A 21007-nucleotide genomic window follows, 5' to 3' on the forward strand; every position below is an offset into this window, starting at 1 on the left:
CGTTTGCGCTTACAATGACGAAATTAAGCGTAAGTATAATGATGAGAACTCAGAAGAACATATTATGAAAACCCCGTGTTATGTTATGGGATTGTCGTCAATGTTATTAAAATTCTTTGAGAGACTTTAAAAGGAAACTTGGCTTCATTGTTGATTTTTGAATACAATGAAGGGAAACTTTATACGGAAGATGACAATGTACTTGATGTAAAAAAAACTTTACCTTCAAAGATTTTACGAAAGAAGCGACAATGATATCGATCCTACAGGAAGAATTTAATGTCCTTGAATTCACTTCCAGTGATATGAGAGGGCTTATGAATACTATCAGTTACTTTTCTAAATGCTAAAACATTCTGATTGTGACTTAAAATAAAGAACATAATAGTATGTGTGCTGCTTCGTCTTTGTAAAAAGAAGTACAAAAAGTTTTTGTGACCAGTTGACATTGATTCAGTAAAATACTCGTAACAATTCAGTCCACCAGTTTATTATTCTATAGTTTCCTATCTAGTTCCAAGATCTCAGAACAACTGGAATTTCTCGGTACAGGTTAAAACCTCCACACAGGAAAACTACATAATTATGTACATTGATTATGACCACCGTCTTTACTTAGAACAGAAAAAACTAGATAAGAGCTAAATAATAATTTGTGTTATGGTATCAAGATAGTTGCAACTCAGGTTATAATTTATAGCATTTCACAATTTTATAGAGCTCCTTAAAATTCAAAATTGAATTACGCTATAAAATATTTCGATATCCAATTATCGTTTTATGGCGATTTAGCAAAGGCAGAAATCTAGATGATTGATATGCAAAACCTTACGGTTGTACACAGAAGTAGATTACCCAATAGTTTGATTATTGATATGAAGGTTGAATCTTTCGAATAACCTATACTCAAAAACCATCAAACCAAGTTAGGTACATAGACCCCGCACGATCTATCAAAAACAAAAGCAAGTATACGTACAACTGACCAGAAATTCAGACCACTAGAGTCTTAAGACAAAAAATAACATGGAGTACTTACCACAAGCTCAGCGAACTTGGCGTCGAGTTCATCCTGTGGTGGCATGGGGTGTGTGGGGGTGACAGCCTGGAGAGCCAGCCCGCCTTCACCCCCCACCACGCAGTATGTGATCTCCGGGGGCTCGTCATTCTGGGGAACAAACACAATTTATAAGTAGGAGAAATTGTTACAAGGAGTGATGGATTGAGATAAGTGTGGTAACAATAGGTAAGTAAAGAAGACTGGCTGACATATGACAAAGTAGTGCACAATTTTGGCAGGATGTTTTAGGAGTAACAGGTGAGGGAATCTGTAAGGCACAGCTAGTTTTAAACTAAAATTGAAAGTAATGTAATACTTAGGAAATAACAATGACAAGGAAGGGAAGACGACGACTCTGAATGTCCTTGTTGAGAAGGCGTAACATTTTGTAAATAAGAACCAAAAGAAATCTAAAGATAGTTTCTCTGTATACACAAGCACGTGGGTACACCAAACATGAATCCACTGTACAAATAAAAGTCGTTCATTCACCTATCGTGACGTACTCAGACGTATTATGGGCAACAACATTATTTCTGCTTAAGCCAATTAACTTTGCATTACATCTAAACCAATTACAGGGCAATAAATAAGCAGATACATCAACTTCGGGCTTTATAATTGGATTTTGGACATAATTCAAGAATTTTGCCACTAATATCACTTTCAAATGGCCAGAAGATAGCATCGATCAAAAATGGCGAAGTCAAGACCTTCTATCCTTGAAGCAAAGATTTATTAGCAATCAAAGTGTCGCTTATAATAATTTATTGCTCCAAGAATGTTATAACTGAAGATAAAGGCCTATTAACGTAAACGGTGAACTGTGGTCGGATTCGAAAGGGATTGCAATGCAATTCCAACTTAGACAGTAAATACGTAAATACCAAGAACACTTGTTCATGTTACACTGAAGATAATAAACAAGATAAAAAGACACCACATTCAAACAACATAACTGATCAATCATTTGCTGACAACCGAAAATAAACACAAGATACATACTTACTCAAGGAAAGACACATTTCGAGCTCGTGCCTCCAAAAAAACGAAACAAGAAACTTTCTACATACAATAACTCATTTCCATTCCAACATCTGGCGATTTAAGGAAGTCATAAATAAAATTACTGCAATCAATACCTAATTATACAAAAAATATTCCGCTTACATTGGATAAATTTTCTCAGTAAGACATAAATCAACGTGAGGGCATAATCTTGGCGCAGATACTTCTTAAGAAACGAGAGAAAAAATCTCCATATAAATTGCGAGTTAAAAATAAAATAAGGAAGACGTAGGTTCCTTCCTTAAAGGGAGAGTCGACAAATGTGGCCAACGAGGAAGTGCGCACATACGAACAAAAAGTCTCGCGTAAAAGGCAGCACCGACAATCACTTGAACGCAAACCCATTACAATTATAGGAATGTAATTACAATTAAATGCATGGATTAACGCTTTGCTGCGTTTAGAGCTAGTTTTTTTTCCTTTCATTGAGGCTCAAACCGGTTATTACTGTAATTATTCAAACTGACTAATAACATGTTTGTAATGTTCCTGAGTGGCCCACTTTCTTCGAATTGAAAATAGTTTTAACATTATGCACATCAACATTTGGCAGTTTATTACGAACATCGGCATTGCAAAAAAAATTAATACCCTAAACTGCTTTTAAAGTAACGAGTTCCTTGTGCATTGTACATGCATATTATGTCTACTTTTTTAAAACTGAGTACATACTGCGACGGGCAGGTAAGTAACCACATCAACATTTACACAAACAGTGTATTTAAAGTAAGACAAAGTAACGTGATGTCCCTTCTATTAAAGATTTCATACTGCAGTAGGTCCCATGTATATGCTTCCTCTGAACTACATAAAATCAAACAACGTACACGACCATACAAGTGCACGCTAAAAGCGCTTCTGAGTCATAGTGACCTTTTGGCGGCGCCTGAGACGCATTTCTACAAACTGTCGCCCGATGTCTCGCGAATCCATTGACATAATGAATAGGGTTGTGCGGAGAAAGCATGATAAATTAACTGTTCATTTCTGAAAATTATTTTACCATATATTTTGTGGTAAGTATGATTAATAATGACCATGAGCCTATTGCTAAAATTGAATATTCATGACATGTGACTCAATCCGTGGTCCATTTTGAGTCTTCTTCCTCCTGCCCTGTTCCCAATTTTATTTGGAGTCGGCGCAATATGTCATCCTCTTCCATTTTCCCCTGTGACTCGTCATACTGACACTCACTCCCTTCCTATTCATGTCATGTTTCAGGCAATCCATCCATCTTTTCCTGGGTCTTCCTCTTCTTCTCCATCCATTCATTTTGAGTAAGAGACTATTCTTCATAGTCCCCATTTCATCCTAATATCAATTTGGTAAGTAAGGCAAAGAGACATGGCATTTGCGTTTTTTCTCCCGCAATTTGCCTGAGTTTAACCGAGGGGAACGAATTGCGGTGATGTCAATATTCGCACCCTCGCCTTGCTATTACTGTAGTGTCGCCATCTTTCACGTTATTGCTGAGACGTGACTTCAGGCCAAGGATGCAAAATGTATGAGATGAATTCCTTGTCCCTGTAGGGTAATGACTAGGCAAGTTTAGGGCGTGTTTATGGTCCATTTTGAGTAAGTAAACCATTGAGGTAAATTTCATCCAACAAAGACATTCGATTTAGATAGTGGTAGATTAAATTATGAAGTAGTAACTGAAAGAAGCAATGGTATAGAAAATATAACGAGCAAACCCAAGGCAAACAACAGCTTGTAGACTGAAAAGAAATACTCTCAAGATCTGCATAGATATGTATAATTAACAACACAAATAAAGTTTTCAAAGCAAACACGATTCGGACAGACAGAAAGAAACTACTGCAAACCACACCAATTAATTACGAATTCCCTTAAGTACTCGCTCAATTAACATTAATAGTAGAAAGTATAGACTGCACAAACAGACGAAAGGCAAACAAAACTTATCAAGACGCTATAATGAGGTCATGAACAGTGTAGCAAAATATTTGTTCTCTCAGAACAATGGAAAAGATTCATAGAGCTAATGACTTGTTGTAAAATTAGGTATTAAATGATTTAGAGCATCCTGTTGCGATATCTCGTTTTGTTTTTTTAGGAAATATGCCGTAATGTTTAATATGAATTCTAATACGTAATTACCTTGTTAACATTTATTCGTTTTAATCTACATATTATTAGCGAACCGTTCTAAGGCTACAGGTTTCTTCCGTGTGCATTATGAAATCTAATATAGATTAGTAGGTATTCCTTATGATTTCGACACATTTTAGATAATAGATGGTATTTTTTTTTGCAATTTTGTAATTACGGTGACCTGGAAGATGTCTAAGAACCAAGCGCAGACGTTATTTAGTTGTTACGTATCTGAAAGTTTGTGAATTTGCGGATTTGTAATGCGGGGTCAACTATTTTCGTAACGCTTTCATGGTATAACCGTTTTACCGACATAGATATTTTTTCTATAGAAGTACCTAGATACATTATTTTCGTCAAAATCGGAACTGCGGAACCACTATTAAATAGCACATATCTGTTAGACTAATATTATCCTGTGTTGTTCTGTATGTTATATTCTCTTTTCATACATTAAGGAACTATACTATATTTACCGAAGTATACTAAATCATTTTAGTTTTATACGGACAACACTACCTCTACTGTGAGGACAACACTAAAAAGAGATTTTGACAGTTAGAGCGCGCGCTTTCCATGCACTTCCTTCGTGGACTGATAAACTATGTTTTCTTACGATTGATATTAAATTGTGTTTTAAAAGTGAATACAAGAAGTTATTGTGATACGAATTGACGTTTTATTTCTGATTAAGGCTAGGAGATCATACCCTAGCTTATATCAGAAGCGGGAAGAACAAAAAAACGCCTAATTACCAATGGGGCGCGAATGCTCCGAATACAATAAAATTAATGATCACGCCACACTATGCGAAACACTTAAACGAAGACGAGATGACCACAGCACTGATTGCTCAACCGCAATAATGTATCAAGGACTTATCTACTCAAGGAAAACAAAGCGACATGGTCAACAACTTGTGGAGCCTATAATGACGACGACCAGACAAGATTCTTGTGTGTAGATTACTGCTTGACACACACTACGCCTGATGGCGATTAGACACCTTCTCCGCCGCGATGCAACAGGTACCCGAGACATTGGACAATCAGGTATAAGCATTAATATTTTTTTTTCTCATTCCAATTAATCCATGGAATAGAAAACAATCATTTAATTGCCCAAACATGTGTATACATGCATACACACGCAGGTGCATGCATGTAGGATAATACAATTATTAAAGGTATGTGCTTAAAACATGTTTGCCACTTGTCATGGCATACAAATATAAAACCAGAAACATTTAGCTCTATATACTAAAAACTATTTGAGCTGACATTTCAGAGCTTTGGTACTGAGTTTTCTCTAGGTTATAGATATTTTGTTGTACATAATGGGTGCCATTCAAAATATAATTTAGCACATAAGTGCAGTTTTACATGGATGTGAACAGAGTTTGCTATTGATCCATTTGATGCATACATTTTTAAGGTGAGTAAATGTACAACAATATATTTCATTAGACATCCATAAACCAGCTGGGAACATGACAGATACTCTGAGGTAAACATTTATATCCTGAGTCATTATGTATGGTGTTATTTTTGCTACACATTGAATACATAAAATATTCATGAGAAAAGAGTAAATAAAGCAAGTAAAGCTAATTGCATAGTTCATGGGGATGATGGCCAAACGATTTGGTGTTAATGCATTATTTACATACATTACTGAAATAGACAAAGGAAGTACCTATAAAAATAAGTAAATAGGATATAACAATAGGATATTCATGATATAAAGCCAATATTACAATAATTAAAATTGAAATAATCATAATCACTTACAAATAGAGGTAGAAAATAAAGTGGTTAATTGACAACCAACAAAAACCGTGCGACACAGCTCTTGACTATTCTATGTACATCCAAAGCGGTGATAACAGGTATTAATAATGGATAATCAAATACTTTAAAGGACTATAAACACTAAACTGGTTTTTATTAATAAAGTAACTATGAAACTAAATGCTTCAAGCCAGTATGTTTCAGACAGTAAGTATGTTTTACCAATATCTTGGTACTGCCAATAGCATACATCATTGTTAAGTAAAACTTCATTCCAAGCAAATATCATTGCTTGTTATTATTTTAAAGAGTATCTAAAGTGAAAATTATAAAATGGTAATCTTTTTAAATGATCTTTTCCATATTATTAACTGTAAATTGCCTCACCTAGAAAAGTTAAACTGCTTATTCTATCTGAATGTTGGATGATATTACAGCTAACAGGTACATTATAGGACTGTAACACATTAAGGATAGTTTAATCACAGTAAAGATGCAGCAATTGTAGTAAATATTATTTACTTAAAGGATTTTACAGACTGAAGCATAATAAATAAATATAAATCAGTAGTGTCAATTAATCAGAAGAAAATATAACTCAGTAGTGTCAGTAATCTGAGTAGCCAGATCAGATATGTTCTTTTTGAAAGATTTCATTTTAATTTGGAATCCACCACTTGATGCTGAGACCAGTTTTCTCAACCATTAAAAATAACTCGAAGTGCTTAAAGATATGTATACTAGAATCAAATAAATACAAAATAAAGAAATTTCGGCTTTGAAATCTGAATCGAAAGCAGTCTATATATTATTAACTTAATAAATGAATATGGCAATTGGGTCAATAAGAGATAGGTTTGAGTTGGAACAAAACAACATTATTTATACATAAAATTGTCTGATACTACACAGGAGCTATACCATCAGAATACATTATACCATACTGAAAAAGTATGTGAGACAGTTAAAGAATAAAAGACTAGGCAATTAATAAGTAATTTGTCCTAGCCCATTAAAAAGTTGAATGCATACCAGGGCACTCAGTAAAACATATAGATTATTATAAATAAACTGAACCTGAACTTTTATGGATGGTAACGATACGAGTTAACATTTCTCTCTATACTCTCTTTATGACAGGAAATCTTGTAATTTCCTGGGAGGTAAGACATTTTATTCTGAGACTAAATTTCAGCACATATTGTATGTTAGACCTTCTCTCACAGAAAATTACATGTACAGTTTATGATGATTTTCTTGATTGATGTTGTGAGTCTATTCTGACCACTTATAAAATAGGAACCAAGATTGTGGAGGATCAGAGGAGTGAATTCAGTGGGGTGTCAACAACATCTTTAACAAGTCAGTAAGTACAACCACAAGTGTTTTACAGTCAACAACTAAGAAAGAGCATTGCTTAGTATTTATTAGTTTTGAACCATTAATTAAAAAAAAACTGACTGATAAAGAACAACTTATATGGTGATTGGAACTTATATTTAAAGATGATGACATCTGGTTATGTTTATATTCATATATATTTATTTGCATTCCATAATGTTACAATAGATGTTGAAGAGGCTTAAAACTAAGTAGGGGTACCATTATAGGCCCTGTTAGGGCACAGCTAAAGAAGGCAATACTTTAAGGCACCATAAATAAAGAACCATGAGTTAAACTGGGCTCAGGGGTACTTTGTTGTCACTTTGTTTGTATTAAAATTGTTTCTACGGCACCACCTTCAATTCTGCTTTCGTATCCCTCATCAGGGATATAGTTCCGAAGGAGCAGAAAGCTTTTCCACTCACGCTTTACAACTTGTAGAGTTATAATTTGATTAAATAGTATTAACTAAAAAGAAAAGCTTAAATTGAGAAGTGTAGTGATTTTAATGAATTGTTAATTAATAAAACAATACCAGACGAAGAAAATTGAATGAATAAATTAAAGATTTGTACAATTTTTACCTTGATTATCTGTTATTAATTCTTACGAGCCTCTGTATTGAGATGTGAAATGAATTGAAAGATTCATACTAATTCAGTTTGGTTGTATTGTTGAATTATTGAAATAAGACTACATAAATAAACTTTTGATAAGTTCATAGGTTGGAAGGTATGCACTATGTACTGTTTTAGCTGGGTCTATTGTTTGTTGCTGAAAACAAACGACTCGAGGAAGAAAATGGATATTATGTATTTATATATTTTAACCACTACAATAAGGGATTAACAGAAACAATTGTAATGTTGTAACAATTGTAACTTGTAGTGGTCTGATTGAGTTTGATTGTGTTGTTAAATAATAATAATAGAAGACATGTATTGATTTAGTTCAACCATAGGCATTGCTCTAATACAAATAAGAGATGGACAGAGAAAAATGTAATTACTCGTACATTTCTCATTTTATTATGTTGTTAATTATTAAAAACTAGCGACTGGCATGCTAATAAAGAATTGAGTATTGAATAGACAAGATATATTGTACTAGTTGTGAGATAACGAATATAAATAAGAGATGGGCAGAGAAACTGACTAAAGAATTTGTATTAGCTACTTTGATCATATTGATGATTAATGGATACTAAACGAGATAAAATATGTATACATATATATTGTAGTCAGAGATAGAAGATGTAATAAATTGAGAGATTTGTATATTGTCCAGTTTGAGGATATTGACAATTACGAGTCATTTATGATTCTGAATTTAATACACGGAAGGAATTGTGTAAGGACGGTTTTGTGTAAGGAGCCGCTTGTGATAATATTATTAATCAATATTTATAGAGATCTTCATTGACACATACCTACTTAAAAAGCTGTGTATATTTCTCATAGCTCTCAATTCTTCGAAACTAAGTCCTTAAAAAATAAATTGTATATATTGTGCCAATAAAGTGTAATTGTGAAGTATATAAAATAAGACAGGATATTAAGCAATTGTATATTGTATTGAAGATCAATACAAGTGTAGTGACGCAGTTTATGAATCTAAGGCTGGATATTAAGAAATTGTATATTGTATTGTTAATGTACAGTAGTCCAGGTACTGGATAGAAAGAAGTTGTTTACTGTAATGAGAATTATATAAGCAAAAGCAATGTGTAAATACTGATTTGCACTTTGAATTATGATAGTGATAAATTTTAATGTGTTAATAAGGAACATAAGTTCAGAGACTTTGTATAATAGAAGTTTTCTATTGAAATGAGAAATGATATAAGTATTTTGATGCCAATATGGTGATGTTGACTTGTACTGCTTGAATTTGAATGAGGTACACAAATCCAGAGACTGGATACATAGGATTCTTTATTTAATGATTGATGATATAAGTATGTTGTCGTCGATATGTTCATATTGACTTGTAATATTGAAATTTGAATGTATTGATAAAGTATGTGTAAGATAAGAACCGAGACTGGATATAAGGAATTGTTTATTTGATGGGGAACTATATAAATGAATGCATGTCAATATGTTGATTTTGACTTGTATTGCTTGAATTTGAATGTATTGGTAAGGTACCTACACAAGTCCGGAGACTGGATATAGAGAATTGTTTATTTAATGGGGAATGATAAAAGTATATTGATGTCAAAATGTTGATGTTGACTTGTAATCGTTGAATTTGAATGTATTTATAAAGAAATAAATCCAGAGACTGGATATAAAACATGTCGATTATTGAAATAGGAAATGACATAAGTATATAGATGCCAATATGTTGATGTTGACTTGAAATGGTTGAATTTGAATGTATTTATAAAGAATATAGATCCAGAGACTGGATATAAATAAAGTTGATTATTGAAATAGGATATGATATAAGTATATAGATGCCAATATGTTGACGTTTACTTGTAATGGTTGAATTTGAATGTATTTATAAAGAAATAAATCCAAAGACTGGATATAAAACAAGTCGATTATTGAAATAGGAAATGACATAAGTATATAGATGCCAATATGTTGATGTTGACTTGAAATGGTTGAATTTGAATGTATTTATAAAGAATATAGATCCAGAGACTGGATATAAATACAGTTGATTATTGAAATAGGATATGATATAAGTATATAGATGCCAATATGTTGATGTTTACTTGTAATGGTTGAATTTGAATGTATTTATAAAGAAATAAATCCAAAGACTGGATATAAAACAAGTCGATTATTGAAATAGGAAATGACATAAGTATATAGATGCCAATATGTTGATGTTGACTTGAAATGGTTGAATTTGAATGTATTTATAAAGAATATAGATCCAGAGACTGGATATAAATACAGTTGATTATTGAAATAGGATATGATATAAGTATATAGATGCCAATATGTTGATGTTTACTTGTAATGGTTGATTTTGAATGTATTTATAAAGAAATAAATCCAAAGACTGGATATAAAACAAGTCGATTATTTAAATAGGAAAATATATAAGTATATAGATGCCAATATGTTGATGTTGACTTGTCATGGTTAAATTTGAATGTATTGATAAGGTACATAAGTCGAGAGACTTGATAGAAGGATCTTGATGTCAATTTGTTAACATGACTAGAAGGCGTAGATAGCTCCAAATAGGAGTGAATTCCTCGTTGCAGTCACAGTGATAGTAAGATTAACTTACTCTGTTAAACTTGAATGTTTTGATAAAGTATACAAGTCCAAATACTAGACGTGAAGTTGTTTACCGTAGTAAGAATTTGTACAAGTATATGGTTGCCAATTTGTTAAAATGGCAATGTACACAAGTCACAGTTTGGATTCAAAATGAAATGAAATGAAAATATTCGCAGAAATTGTTTATCGTAGTGAGAGTTTATGCAATTATATTGTTGACGATTTGTTAGCATGGCTGGAAGGCGTGGATGGCTCCAGTTGGAGTGAAGGCCACGATGCAGTCATAGTTAGAGATGGCTGGAAGGCGTGGATGGCTCCAGTTGGAGTGAAGGCCACGATGCAGTCCTAGTTAAAGATACGACTCTGGAAGGTTGGCACGATCGTGAAGCCTTGTTGGTGGACATCCTCTTGGCTTTGCGGTGAGGGGTCAAATGCAGATGTCGTGAGTTGAGATTGGCTGGAAGGCGTGGATGGCTCCAGTTGGAGTGAAGGCCACGATGCAGTCCGTCCTAGTTAAAGATACGACTCTGGAAGGTTGGCACGATCGTGAAGCCTTGTTGGTGGACATCCTCTTGGCTTTGCGGTGAGGGGTCAAATGCAGATGTCGTGAGTTGAGATTGGCTGGAAGGCGTGGATGGCTCCAGTTGGAGTGAAGGCCACGATGCAGTCCTAGTTAAAGATACGACTCTGGAAGGTTGGCACGATCGTGAAGCCTTGTTGGTGGACATCCTCTTGGCTTTGCGGTGAGGGGTCAAATGCAGATGCCGTGAGTTGAGATTGGCTGGAAGGCGTGGATGGCTCCAGTTGGAGTGAAGGCCACGATGCAGTCCGTCCTAGTTAAAGATACGACTCTGGAAGGTTGGCACGATCGTGAAGCCTTGTTGGTGGACATCCTCTTGGCTTTGCGGTGAGGGGTCAAATGCAGATGTCGTGAGTTGAGATTGGCTGGAAGGCGTGGATGGCTCCAGTTGGAGTGAAGGCCACGATGCAGTCCGTCCTAGTTAAAGATACGACTCTGGAAGGTTGGCACGATCGTGAAGCCTTGTTGGTGGACATCCTCTTGGCTTTGCGGTGAGGGGTCAAATGCAGATGTCGTGAGTTGAGATTGGCTGGAAGGCGTGGATGGCTCCAGTTGGAGTGAAGGCCACGATGCAGTCCGTCCTAGTTAAAGATACGACTCTGGAAGGTTGGCACGATCGTGAAGCCTTGTTGGTGGACATCCTCTTGGCTTTGCGGTGAGGGGTCAAATGCAGATGTCGTGAGTTGAGATTGGCTGGAAGGCGTGGATGGCTCCAGTTGGAGTGAAGGCCACGATGCAGTCCTAGTTAAAGATACGACTCTGGAAGGTTGGCACGATCGTGAAGCCTTGTTGGTGGACATCCTCTTGGCTTTGCGGTGAGGGGTCAAATGCAGATGTCGTGAGTTGAGATTGGCTGGAAGGCGTGGATGGCTCCAGTTGGAGTGAAGGCCACGATGCAGTCCGTCCTAGTTAAAGATACGACTCTGGAAGGTTGGCACGATCGTGAAGCCTTGTTGGTGGACATCCTCTTGGCTTTGCGGTGAGGGGTCAAATGCAGATGTCGTGAGTTGAGATTGGCTGGAAGGCGTGGATGGCTCCAGTTGGAGTGAAGGCCACGATGCAGTCCGTCCTAGTTAAAGATACGACTCTGGAAGGTTGGCACGATCGTGAAGCCTTGTTGGTGGACATCCTCTTGGCTTTGCGGTGAGGGGTCAAATGCAGATGTCGTGAGTTGAGATTGGCTGGAAGGCGTGGATGGCTCCAGTTGGAGTGAAGGCCTCGAGGCAGTCCTAGGAACGCAGCTCTGCAAAGGTGGCACAGTCATGAATTCTTGCTGGCGAATAACCTCTTGACTTTGACCTTTAACTTTGTACCAAAATATAAACCAATTTGTAAATGTGAACACCATGTAGCATTTTAATTGTCACTTTACTCTCATTTGTCTTTGCGATTCTACATGATCTTCGCATGCTTTTACTGTATGTATCAATACATACAAATTGTAATACTATATTATTTTTAAAAAGAGTAACCATGGAGTTTCTTGCCCGTTCTTCTCCATAGGAAGCTACTTTTGGAATGGGCAACTAGAATCAAACTTAGTTATAATTTTGACGTCCATAAGTGCTTGTAAAGGCCTAAATGAAATAAATGATTTGACTTTGACTTTGAGAAGTTTGAGGACAAACTTAGTGGTCAGAATGGCCGAATGTTAGACTAATATTATCCTGTGTTGTTCTGTATGTTATATTCTCTTTTCATACATTAAGGAACTATACTATATTTACCGAAGTATACTAAATCATTTTAGTTTTATACGGACAACACTACCTCTACTGTGAGGACAACACTAAAAAGAGATTTTGACAGTTAGAGCGCGCGCTTTCCATGCACTTCCTTCGTGGACTGATAAACTATGTTTTCTTACGATTGATATTAAATTGTGTTTTAAAAGTGAATACAAGAAGTTATTGTGATACGAATTGACGTTTTATTTCTGATTAAGGCTAGGAGATCATACCCTAGCTTATATATCTATCATAAAAACCTTGTAATAAGAGACATAAAAGATCTTTAACAAAGTGACATCACGCTCTTACTCACAAGTCACGCGCTCAATTTTTCTTATTAGCACCGCCATCAAACTTTACCGACGCGAGAGCCCTACAACCCTATAAAAGGCAAAACGAACGGAGTATATTTCCGTCGATGACTTCATCCAGTCCAGCACAGACTTATTTCCAGGACTATCGTTAGCAACGTAAAATAAGACGATGCTAATAAAGGGGAGTAAATAAAGGTAAAAGAATATATTGTAGATTCAAGACGGTGTATTTCATAAACATGCATCGCGTAAATGCCCTTTTAACAAAAACTTTCAAAGTCATCTAAAACTTGATACTTCTTTGACTTCAATTCGTCCTCGGTCTTAAAACAGTTAGAAATTTTATCCATCCATCAATTAGCAGAACTTATTATTGATCTACTCTACTAAGACTAAAATAGTTACGTTATAAATGGTTTGTACAGCAGGTAGGTACTGATATGTTAGTAAATATAAGTGGTAGAAAGAATGTCTTCCTTTAAAACATCACTCCACTTCTACTAATTACAGTAAAATATGTGCGCAGTATGTCTTCGAAGTTAATTTATTTATGACTTTGTAAAGACAATATTATCTTTCCTTGCACACTGTTGTTAAAGTGTATTTAACATCGCTTTTTAAAGTAACATTGAATAACACAACTTTTTAAATAAATTTTGTAAGCAAGGCTGTAAGATTTAAATTAAATATTTTCAATGTCATCCTAATTTTTAAATCAAAGCTTGTTGACCAAAATGCATTCATTCCTAAAAAGTCGTAACCACATTTGGTGTTCCGACGAAACGCATTTGCATAAATAAATATTATGTTTAAGAACTCGCATTAACTTCAAAAGGGTGTGAACGTGAACCATCTTTGACTATTAACGCCGTTCTGGGAAACACATAAAAAAATGTTTATTTAAAAGAATAAACTCACATGAACCTTCGCGATCGATTGTTTTCTCTTCAAAGAAAAAAATCTAGTTTTGTTCATTACGATTCACAGTTCTATATCATCAACGGAACAACACACTAAACGGCAGTTGATTGATTAATTTAATACTGGCCACTTGACTGCAGCGTCAATAAAACGCTTTCCCACTTGCGCAAGAGTCAATCGAGGGAAGGATGACAAAACGAACGAGACATGGCCGCCTGGCGCCTCGCAATGTGTCTCAATCAAAACTAAAGACCTCCATGTTGCACCCGTAATTGCTTCCCGTATTTATCGAAGTGCATTGTCTCGCTCTAATTCTATTAACGACCGAATGGACGTTTCATTAGGGTCCATGTTGACGACCGACACAATAAGTATTTATAAATGAAATGTTTGTTCCCGAACGAATAAACAAGGGCTGGACGTAGGCCGAGCAATAAATACCAGAATACTCTTACTTATCAACGCGTTCACTTCCAAGTACAACGGAATTGCATTAAGACTCGATAAATTCAAATCTCGATAAACGATTTGGAAACGCACAAGTTTATCTCGAATCTTTGTTCATAAAGGCTTTACTAACGACACTACTCCATTAATTTCACATACAATAAGTCACGACCTTCTTGCTCCAACGATCCAATTAAATTTGTTTCAAAAACCCATAATCCTATCACCCTCGACCTTTATTGCTCTCTATAATCAGCTTATGATTGTGAAATAAGTTTAGTAATATTCAAATCAGAAATGTTAAGACTGTTAAGTGGCTTTATTGTAATATTTTGACGTGAACCCTTATCGTTTAACACGATTATGTCTGACCTGGGGCTCGAACTTGCGACTTCTATGGAACACGTGGCCTATCAATCAATGGAGTGTTTCATTCAGTGTACAATCGCATTTGTGTTCAATTGTGGTTGATTGGGAGGTCGAAATATTAGCTTATCTTGACTTTTTATCGATATTACAAAGGGTATGTTGATTGGCAATGCGAAATTTTTGACAAGTCGGTTGAAAAACATGGCTTCGTCTATATGCGGTTTGAATTCAAAGCTTCATTATCAAGCAAACCAAGTGCAAGCAGCACAAGTGACACACACTCGTTATTAAAAGTAGACCAAAATGAAAAACGAATCACTAGAAATAACCATCTGAAGTCGTACAAGATAAATCGCAAAGAAATTACTTCGTTTCAATCTGATGACAGCTGGACATAGCAATAATTTGCCATTAGCACGTGTAGACACCTCATCTCGGAAATCGTATATAAGCAAGTGCCATGCGTGTGCCGACTGACCGACATCTCACCTGCTTTCCAATCCAATGTAAACTGGTTTTCAATAGCGCATGCGTAGGGCTGACCCTAAACTATCAAGCCCTTTCATACATACGAACAATTCCAAGGTGAAAGTTAGTTTAATTTTAATAGAAATCTCAAGAGAAATGCCATTTTCAAATTGATATGAGCTCTTCATCATTTTATCGCAATTTATACAAAGCAATTTGTTTAGAGATAATTTATCAGCTTGTTTCTTCAAGTCTCTGTGAGTAATTTGATTGAACGAATATGTAAATATTTAAGAACAAAGATAATTTTAGCTACGCTAATCGAGCGTGTCTGCATTCATTCATTAGTTTGCGTTTGCACATGAAGTTTTTATCATTCGCATTTTAACAGTCAATGATCCCTTCTTGAGATCTACAGTTACATTACTCGTATGTTTTTACTTAGGAATATACACCGAAACGAATAAAAGTAAAATCTCTATCAACGTCACGTTTTCTCAATCGAATGTCAAGGTCAAAAATTAAAATGTCATCAATTTATAAATGCACATTCAATAGCATTATGAATTTTAAAATTGCAAAAAACAACAATCCAACATTGAGAACAAGTTTTATTATTCAAATGAACCTGCAACAAATTATATTGGATACGCTTCAAAATAGAATCAGCATAATCAATGGATGGAATAAATTACGAATCAAAGAAGAAAAAATCTTGGAATAAAAATATAAAACTTAGTGACGTTGATAGTTTTGGGTAATGTAAACTTGGTTGAGGAAACACAAGATGTGGAAGCAAGAGTTTCTCTACGACAAACTCTAACGGCTCACCTCTGATCCCATATGGCACAATAAAATTTGCACAAAATTTAAATACATTAACGCGTGCTAATCATATCAATGGATGCCGGAACTATAATTTCACTTTTGCGAAATTTATGCGAAAATATAATAAATAAGCTTTTTGGCTTTCAAAAGGCATCAGATTAGGAGACTGACGGGTCCATCGCTCTTGATCTTGAAACCATTTGAAGAACAGGTTTGTTGGCTTTCTGCTTAAATAACAAAGAGTTTTGTTTATTCAAATAATGTGAGAAACACACCAAGTTCTCAGGTGATGGAACTGACAAATCGCGATAATTTTAGTCTACTTCTAATTATAATATATTCATCAAGTGTTCATGATACTTTACGCACAGTGAAGGAAATAGTCACACCAAAGATCTAACGTTTGAGGAAAATTAAGAAAGTATATCAAAAATACCAATTACCAACTATATCAGGTTAACGGCCAATAACATCCATCACTATGATAACATCATATATTGGAAACCAGTTATACGGAAGGTTGTAGACCAGATGTCTGTCGGGCCACACATGAAACCGTTACTTCGACACATCTTGGGTAAACGAACTGCTCAACCAGAATTTAACAAGTCCATAAACAAAAACCAGTAAAGACTAGAACTTAGAGATATCGCTTTCACAGGAAAAGCAATTAGTGAAATAGAAATAGTTGACACTACAGATACAGGCGTGAATTTACATAAAGTAGATAAACTGCTTGAATTTTATGACTGAACAACTATAAATGTTATAGTAACATTAGATGGACATTAAGCCGAACCCACTTTGCATGAGCTAATCACAGTACGTGGGTAAGAAACAACTAAACTATCTGCGTTTCGATTCCCACAAGTCGATGAGAAACGAGTACGACAAACAAATCTTAATTACTCGCGATTCGGAATTAACGAGGATATTAAACATCGATACATCGATGCTGCGAGGCTGACACAAATTGCAAGTGTAAACGTGTTTATTTCTCTTAATGCAATGCATGTTACTTTAGCAGCCAGTGAATACACAGTAGTTTAAAACGGATCAATGTTTACATTTGAGGAATAAGAACTTATCAACAGGTGCGGTATATGTATTATTGTTTCTATTGAATTATGGAAAAAGGTCGATATTTCTGAGCATCCAAGACCAGGTGATTTGCAAGATAATTTAAAATCACCCTGGTTTCCCTAGTTCAGGATACAAATCCACGATGCTTGGACCTTCTGCATCATCTCACAAGTCTAATCAGTAACTAATACCTTAGTGGGTGTGGCAATTACCTTTGGATTGCCTTTAGCTATTCCAAATGTTAATTATGTCGTTATAGCCAACTTGAACTTATAGAGATTTGCGCGACCCGCTTCTCAGATTGGTAGAGAAAGATTCCGAATTGAATAGAATTTAAAGTTCAGGTCTTGTTGAAATTTCATGGCTTTCAAATCTTTGAATAATATCTTTGATCAACGGCATACTATCTTAAGTGGCTTAATATGTTTAAGCAATAAATGAGTCATTTATTAAGGGATACACAATTTTGCAGTATGTGTGGATAAACTGGTTTCTATGAATAAAAATAAAGTCCTCAATCATGACTTTCACTGGTGGCGTGGTCTATGAGTAACCTGTTGACTGCGAATGACCTTCAACCTTTGGGACACAAGACACGGAGTAAACACGCTTGACGTGGCCCAAACCAGTCTCATACAAACAAGTCTGGTTCTATGGAAACCATTAAATCTCGTATGCTTTCGTTTTCTACGAAAACTGTAGTAATGTATTCTGATGAAGTCAAATGTGTACGAGCTATATAGGAAATGTCATAACATGCGTTTTACTGTCAGAGATGATATTTTCGTGGGAAATTAGGTCTGACTCAGATATCATAAAATTATGTAGGGAAGGAATTGGGACTCGTGCTCCAAACTGGCGTTTCTCAATTATTTGGTAGAGCTTTCATACAAAGTAAACATTTCTGTAGCAATAAAATATAAATCAATGTTCCGTATCCTTAATAAGAGTATCATATGTATTTCAAAGTCCCTAAGCGAGTGGTGAAAGTAGTAGCAAAACGAACCCTAATCCGAACTCGATATGCCGTGGGTGTCTCGTTACCAGCCCGTGAAGTGAACCGATACGTTCCGGAACAATTAGCCCGAACTACTTACAATACAGGTACATAGATCTAGATAACCACCCACAGTAATTAACAAGGATATTGATCAATACTCCGCTTGATTGCTTTATTTTTCTTTGCATATCCGCCGATGAAGGGTATAGGGAAAATTATAATTGATGCCATTTGTTGAAAGGGCGGAAGCGTGCAATAAATGTAATTATGCTTGCAACCCTTTAATAGTTGTATTGAGGTTATGCTGAGTACCTAGTCTACATTTATGTTGTCTTGGTGCAATTAGAGAAGGCTTTTTTATCTATTGACCTAGTAGGACCTTACTCATTTAAGATACTCAAAAGGAACAAAGTTATCAATGGAAATACATTTTAATACATAAGTATCATCAGTGTAACTATCAAACTCAAACTCAAGCACTGAACCAGAATATAAGAAAATTAAGGTATCTGGATTCCTTCATCAGAGTCATTCCTTCAGAGTCATCAGAAGGATTTCAAATAAAGCTTGTAGTACAAACCTGTAAACAAGGGCACAAGGGCCACCTCCGCCGTAAAGCATGCGGCATCTTCTTTCGGGGCGGGTCGGGCTCCGCCGGCGGGTCGCCGCACGCCCAGCGCACGAGGCGCGTGCGTGCAGCCTCGGCCACCTCCAGGCCGCGCGACCACGATGGCAGACCCTGGAGACAAGAGAAAAAGGGATATTAGCTTTGTGTGGTCATGGTCTGAACGAAAAGACGTGGTCCAGGTTAAGAATCAGAATAAACCCTAGTCTTCCCCATTTCTCGTCCATGGATGTCGTACGAAACAAACCAGCACCAGCGCAACTCGGAACATGAAATCAATAATACTGTCTTGAGACCCACCAAACGGGATTATCATCTCGCTGTCACGATTCCTTCAAACAATATAACTTTTATATTCATACATTTCGGTTGACCTACATTGTTTAGACCACAGCTACTCGGATCAAAACAAACAAACGAACCGTTCACGACCTATCATCCCAGATATCATGAAAACGCATGCAAATCCAACCGTACAAGATCATGTCAGTCAAGGCCGACGAAGCTGCGCTCACGCAACTACTCGCACGTAATAACGGTATCACTCATGTTCAGCGCTTCTGACAGCGAGAGTGATTCGCTACACTGCCGGACAGGAAAAGTTTAACACTTATTTTATTTTTGTCTTCTTAATTGGCTTTGATTTTGTGTGAATAATTTAAGATTTGGTATCGCTACTTTTGGGACATACTTACAATCTATAAATTTTAATAATATCAAAAATAAGCAGGGAGATAGCATGCCTACTTTGACTACATTACATACATACAATAAATACAGATGTCTGTGAACACGTTACATACATACTACAACTAAAAGAAACATAATAAAAGCTGAGATTCCATCTGAATACAGCAATAAATCTGTGAATAAGTTTTCGCAACCAGGAACAAATTTACGCAACTGCAAAAACACATCTACTTGCATACAAGACATTTTGCACACTATTTCAGAATCTCTATCACGACCAGACAAGACCATTATCGTAGAAATATGCACTTAAAATGCTTTGTAAGAGCTCCAGACATATTGCTTGGAAGCTATTAAAATAATAATACCTGCCTGTATTTTTACAACTAAAGGTATTACTTGGCGCCAAACTTCTACCGTATTAAATACCTTTACTCTTGTCCCATACAAACAACTAGAAACCGTTACCAATAATCTGTTGACATTTGTCAATTTTGACCAAGCAATGACAAATTCCTATCTCTAGTAAGCAAATCAACAGATAGGTTGAATATTGGGACAGGCCGTTAAGTAATAGCAGTGACTCAATATTTCTGCTCGCCGCTACATGTGCCAAGTGATGGAAAAGCGAAAACGTTTATGTCAAACGACTTTCTTCCGACTGATGGTCTGACGCAACCGATCGGAATAGGAAACATGTCTGTTACGGCGAATGGGAATTCTTATGTTAAAAAGTAGAAACTAGTTCAAATCGTCGCCATTATAATCGATGTATAAATATTTATGGATGAAAATTGCGTAGGCAAAAACTTTTGAAGTTCGGTTTTGTTGGCAGAAGTGAGAAGTGTACATAGTGTATGATGAAACTATATATTACTAGGAATTTAACTGTAGTTTAAAAATGAAAAACCAGTTTCAGACCAATGAGGGTTTTCTAAAATGGCAATCCACGAGGTGGCAGCACCGAGTCGTCAGGTCTAATAACTGTCAAAGTGCTTATCTTTACTATGAATAGTGAACGATTTTAGTGTTTTTTTTATTTTATAATTAAAGCACTGCATTATTGTTTTACTATTGCGGTTGAGTAAATAAAAAAAACTAAATCATATTGTGTTAACAAATTTTTCAACAAGCTTTTCCTTAGTACCAGTGACTTTTGCACCCTCTCTCTTAGCTCAATTTTTAGTTCGGAAACCTTATTCTGACCGTAGTCCATAATAAAATCAATAACACTTTCAATATAACAGAATTTCAATAAACAATAAGTTCGGCACCTACAATTCCA

The 21007-nt window shown here is 35.7% G+C and overlaps 1 protein-coding gene across 6 annotated transcripts in view; it reads right to left on the reverse strand.

Annotated features, from left to right (window-relative positions):
• Positions 1-21007, reverse strand: part of LOC110372137 (disheveled-associated activator of morphogenesis 1) — a 105598-nt gene that overhangs the window by 28554 nt on the left and 56037 nt on the right. For 5 of the 6 annotated variants that reach the window (XM_021328694.3, XM_021328691.3, XM_021328693.3 and 2 more), the window contains 2 exons: positions 18988-19146; positions 1040-1168 (listed from right to left, as the gene is read on the reverse strand). In XM_021328694.3, coding sequence (XP_021184369.3) covers positions 1040-1168; positions 18988-19035 — 177 coding nt within the window. In that variant the 5' untranslated portion in view covers positions 19036-19146. Of the gene's footprint in view, positions 1-1039; positions 1169-14209; positions 14349-18987; positions 19147-21007 lie in introns of those variants that run through there. The other variant, XM_021328692.3, reaches the window with a different exon arrangement.

Source organism: Helicoverpa armigera, chromosome 16 (genome assembly GCF_030705265.1).
Source record: "Helicoverpa armigera isolate CAAS_96S chromosome 16, ASM3070526v1, whole genome shotgun sequence".
In the NCBI taxonomy this organism is placed as follows: Eukaryota; Metazoa; Arthropoda; class Insecta; order Lepidoptera; family Noctuidae; genus Helicoverpa; species Helicoverpa armigera.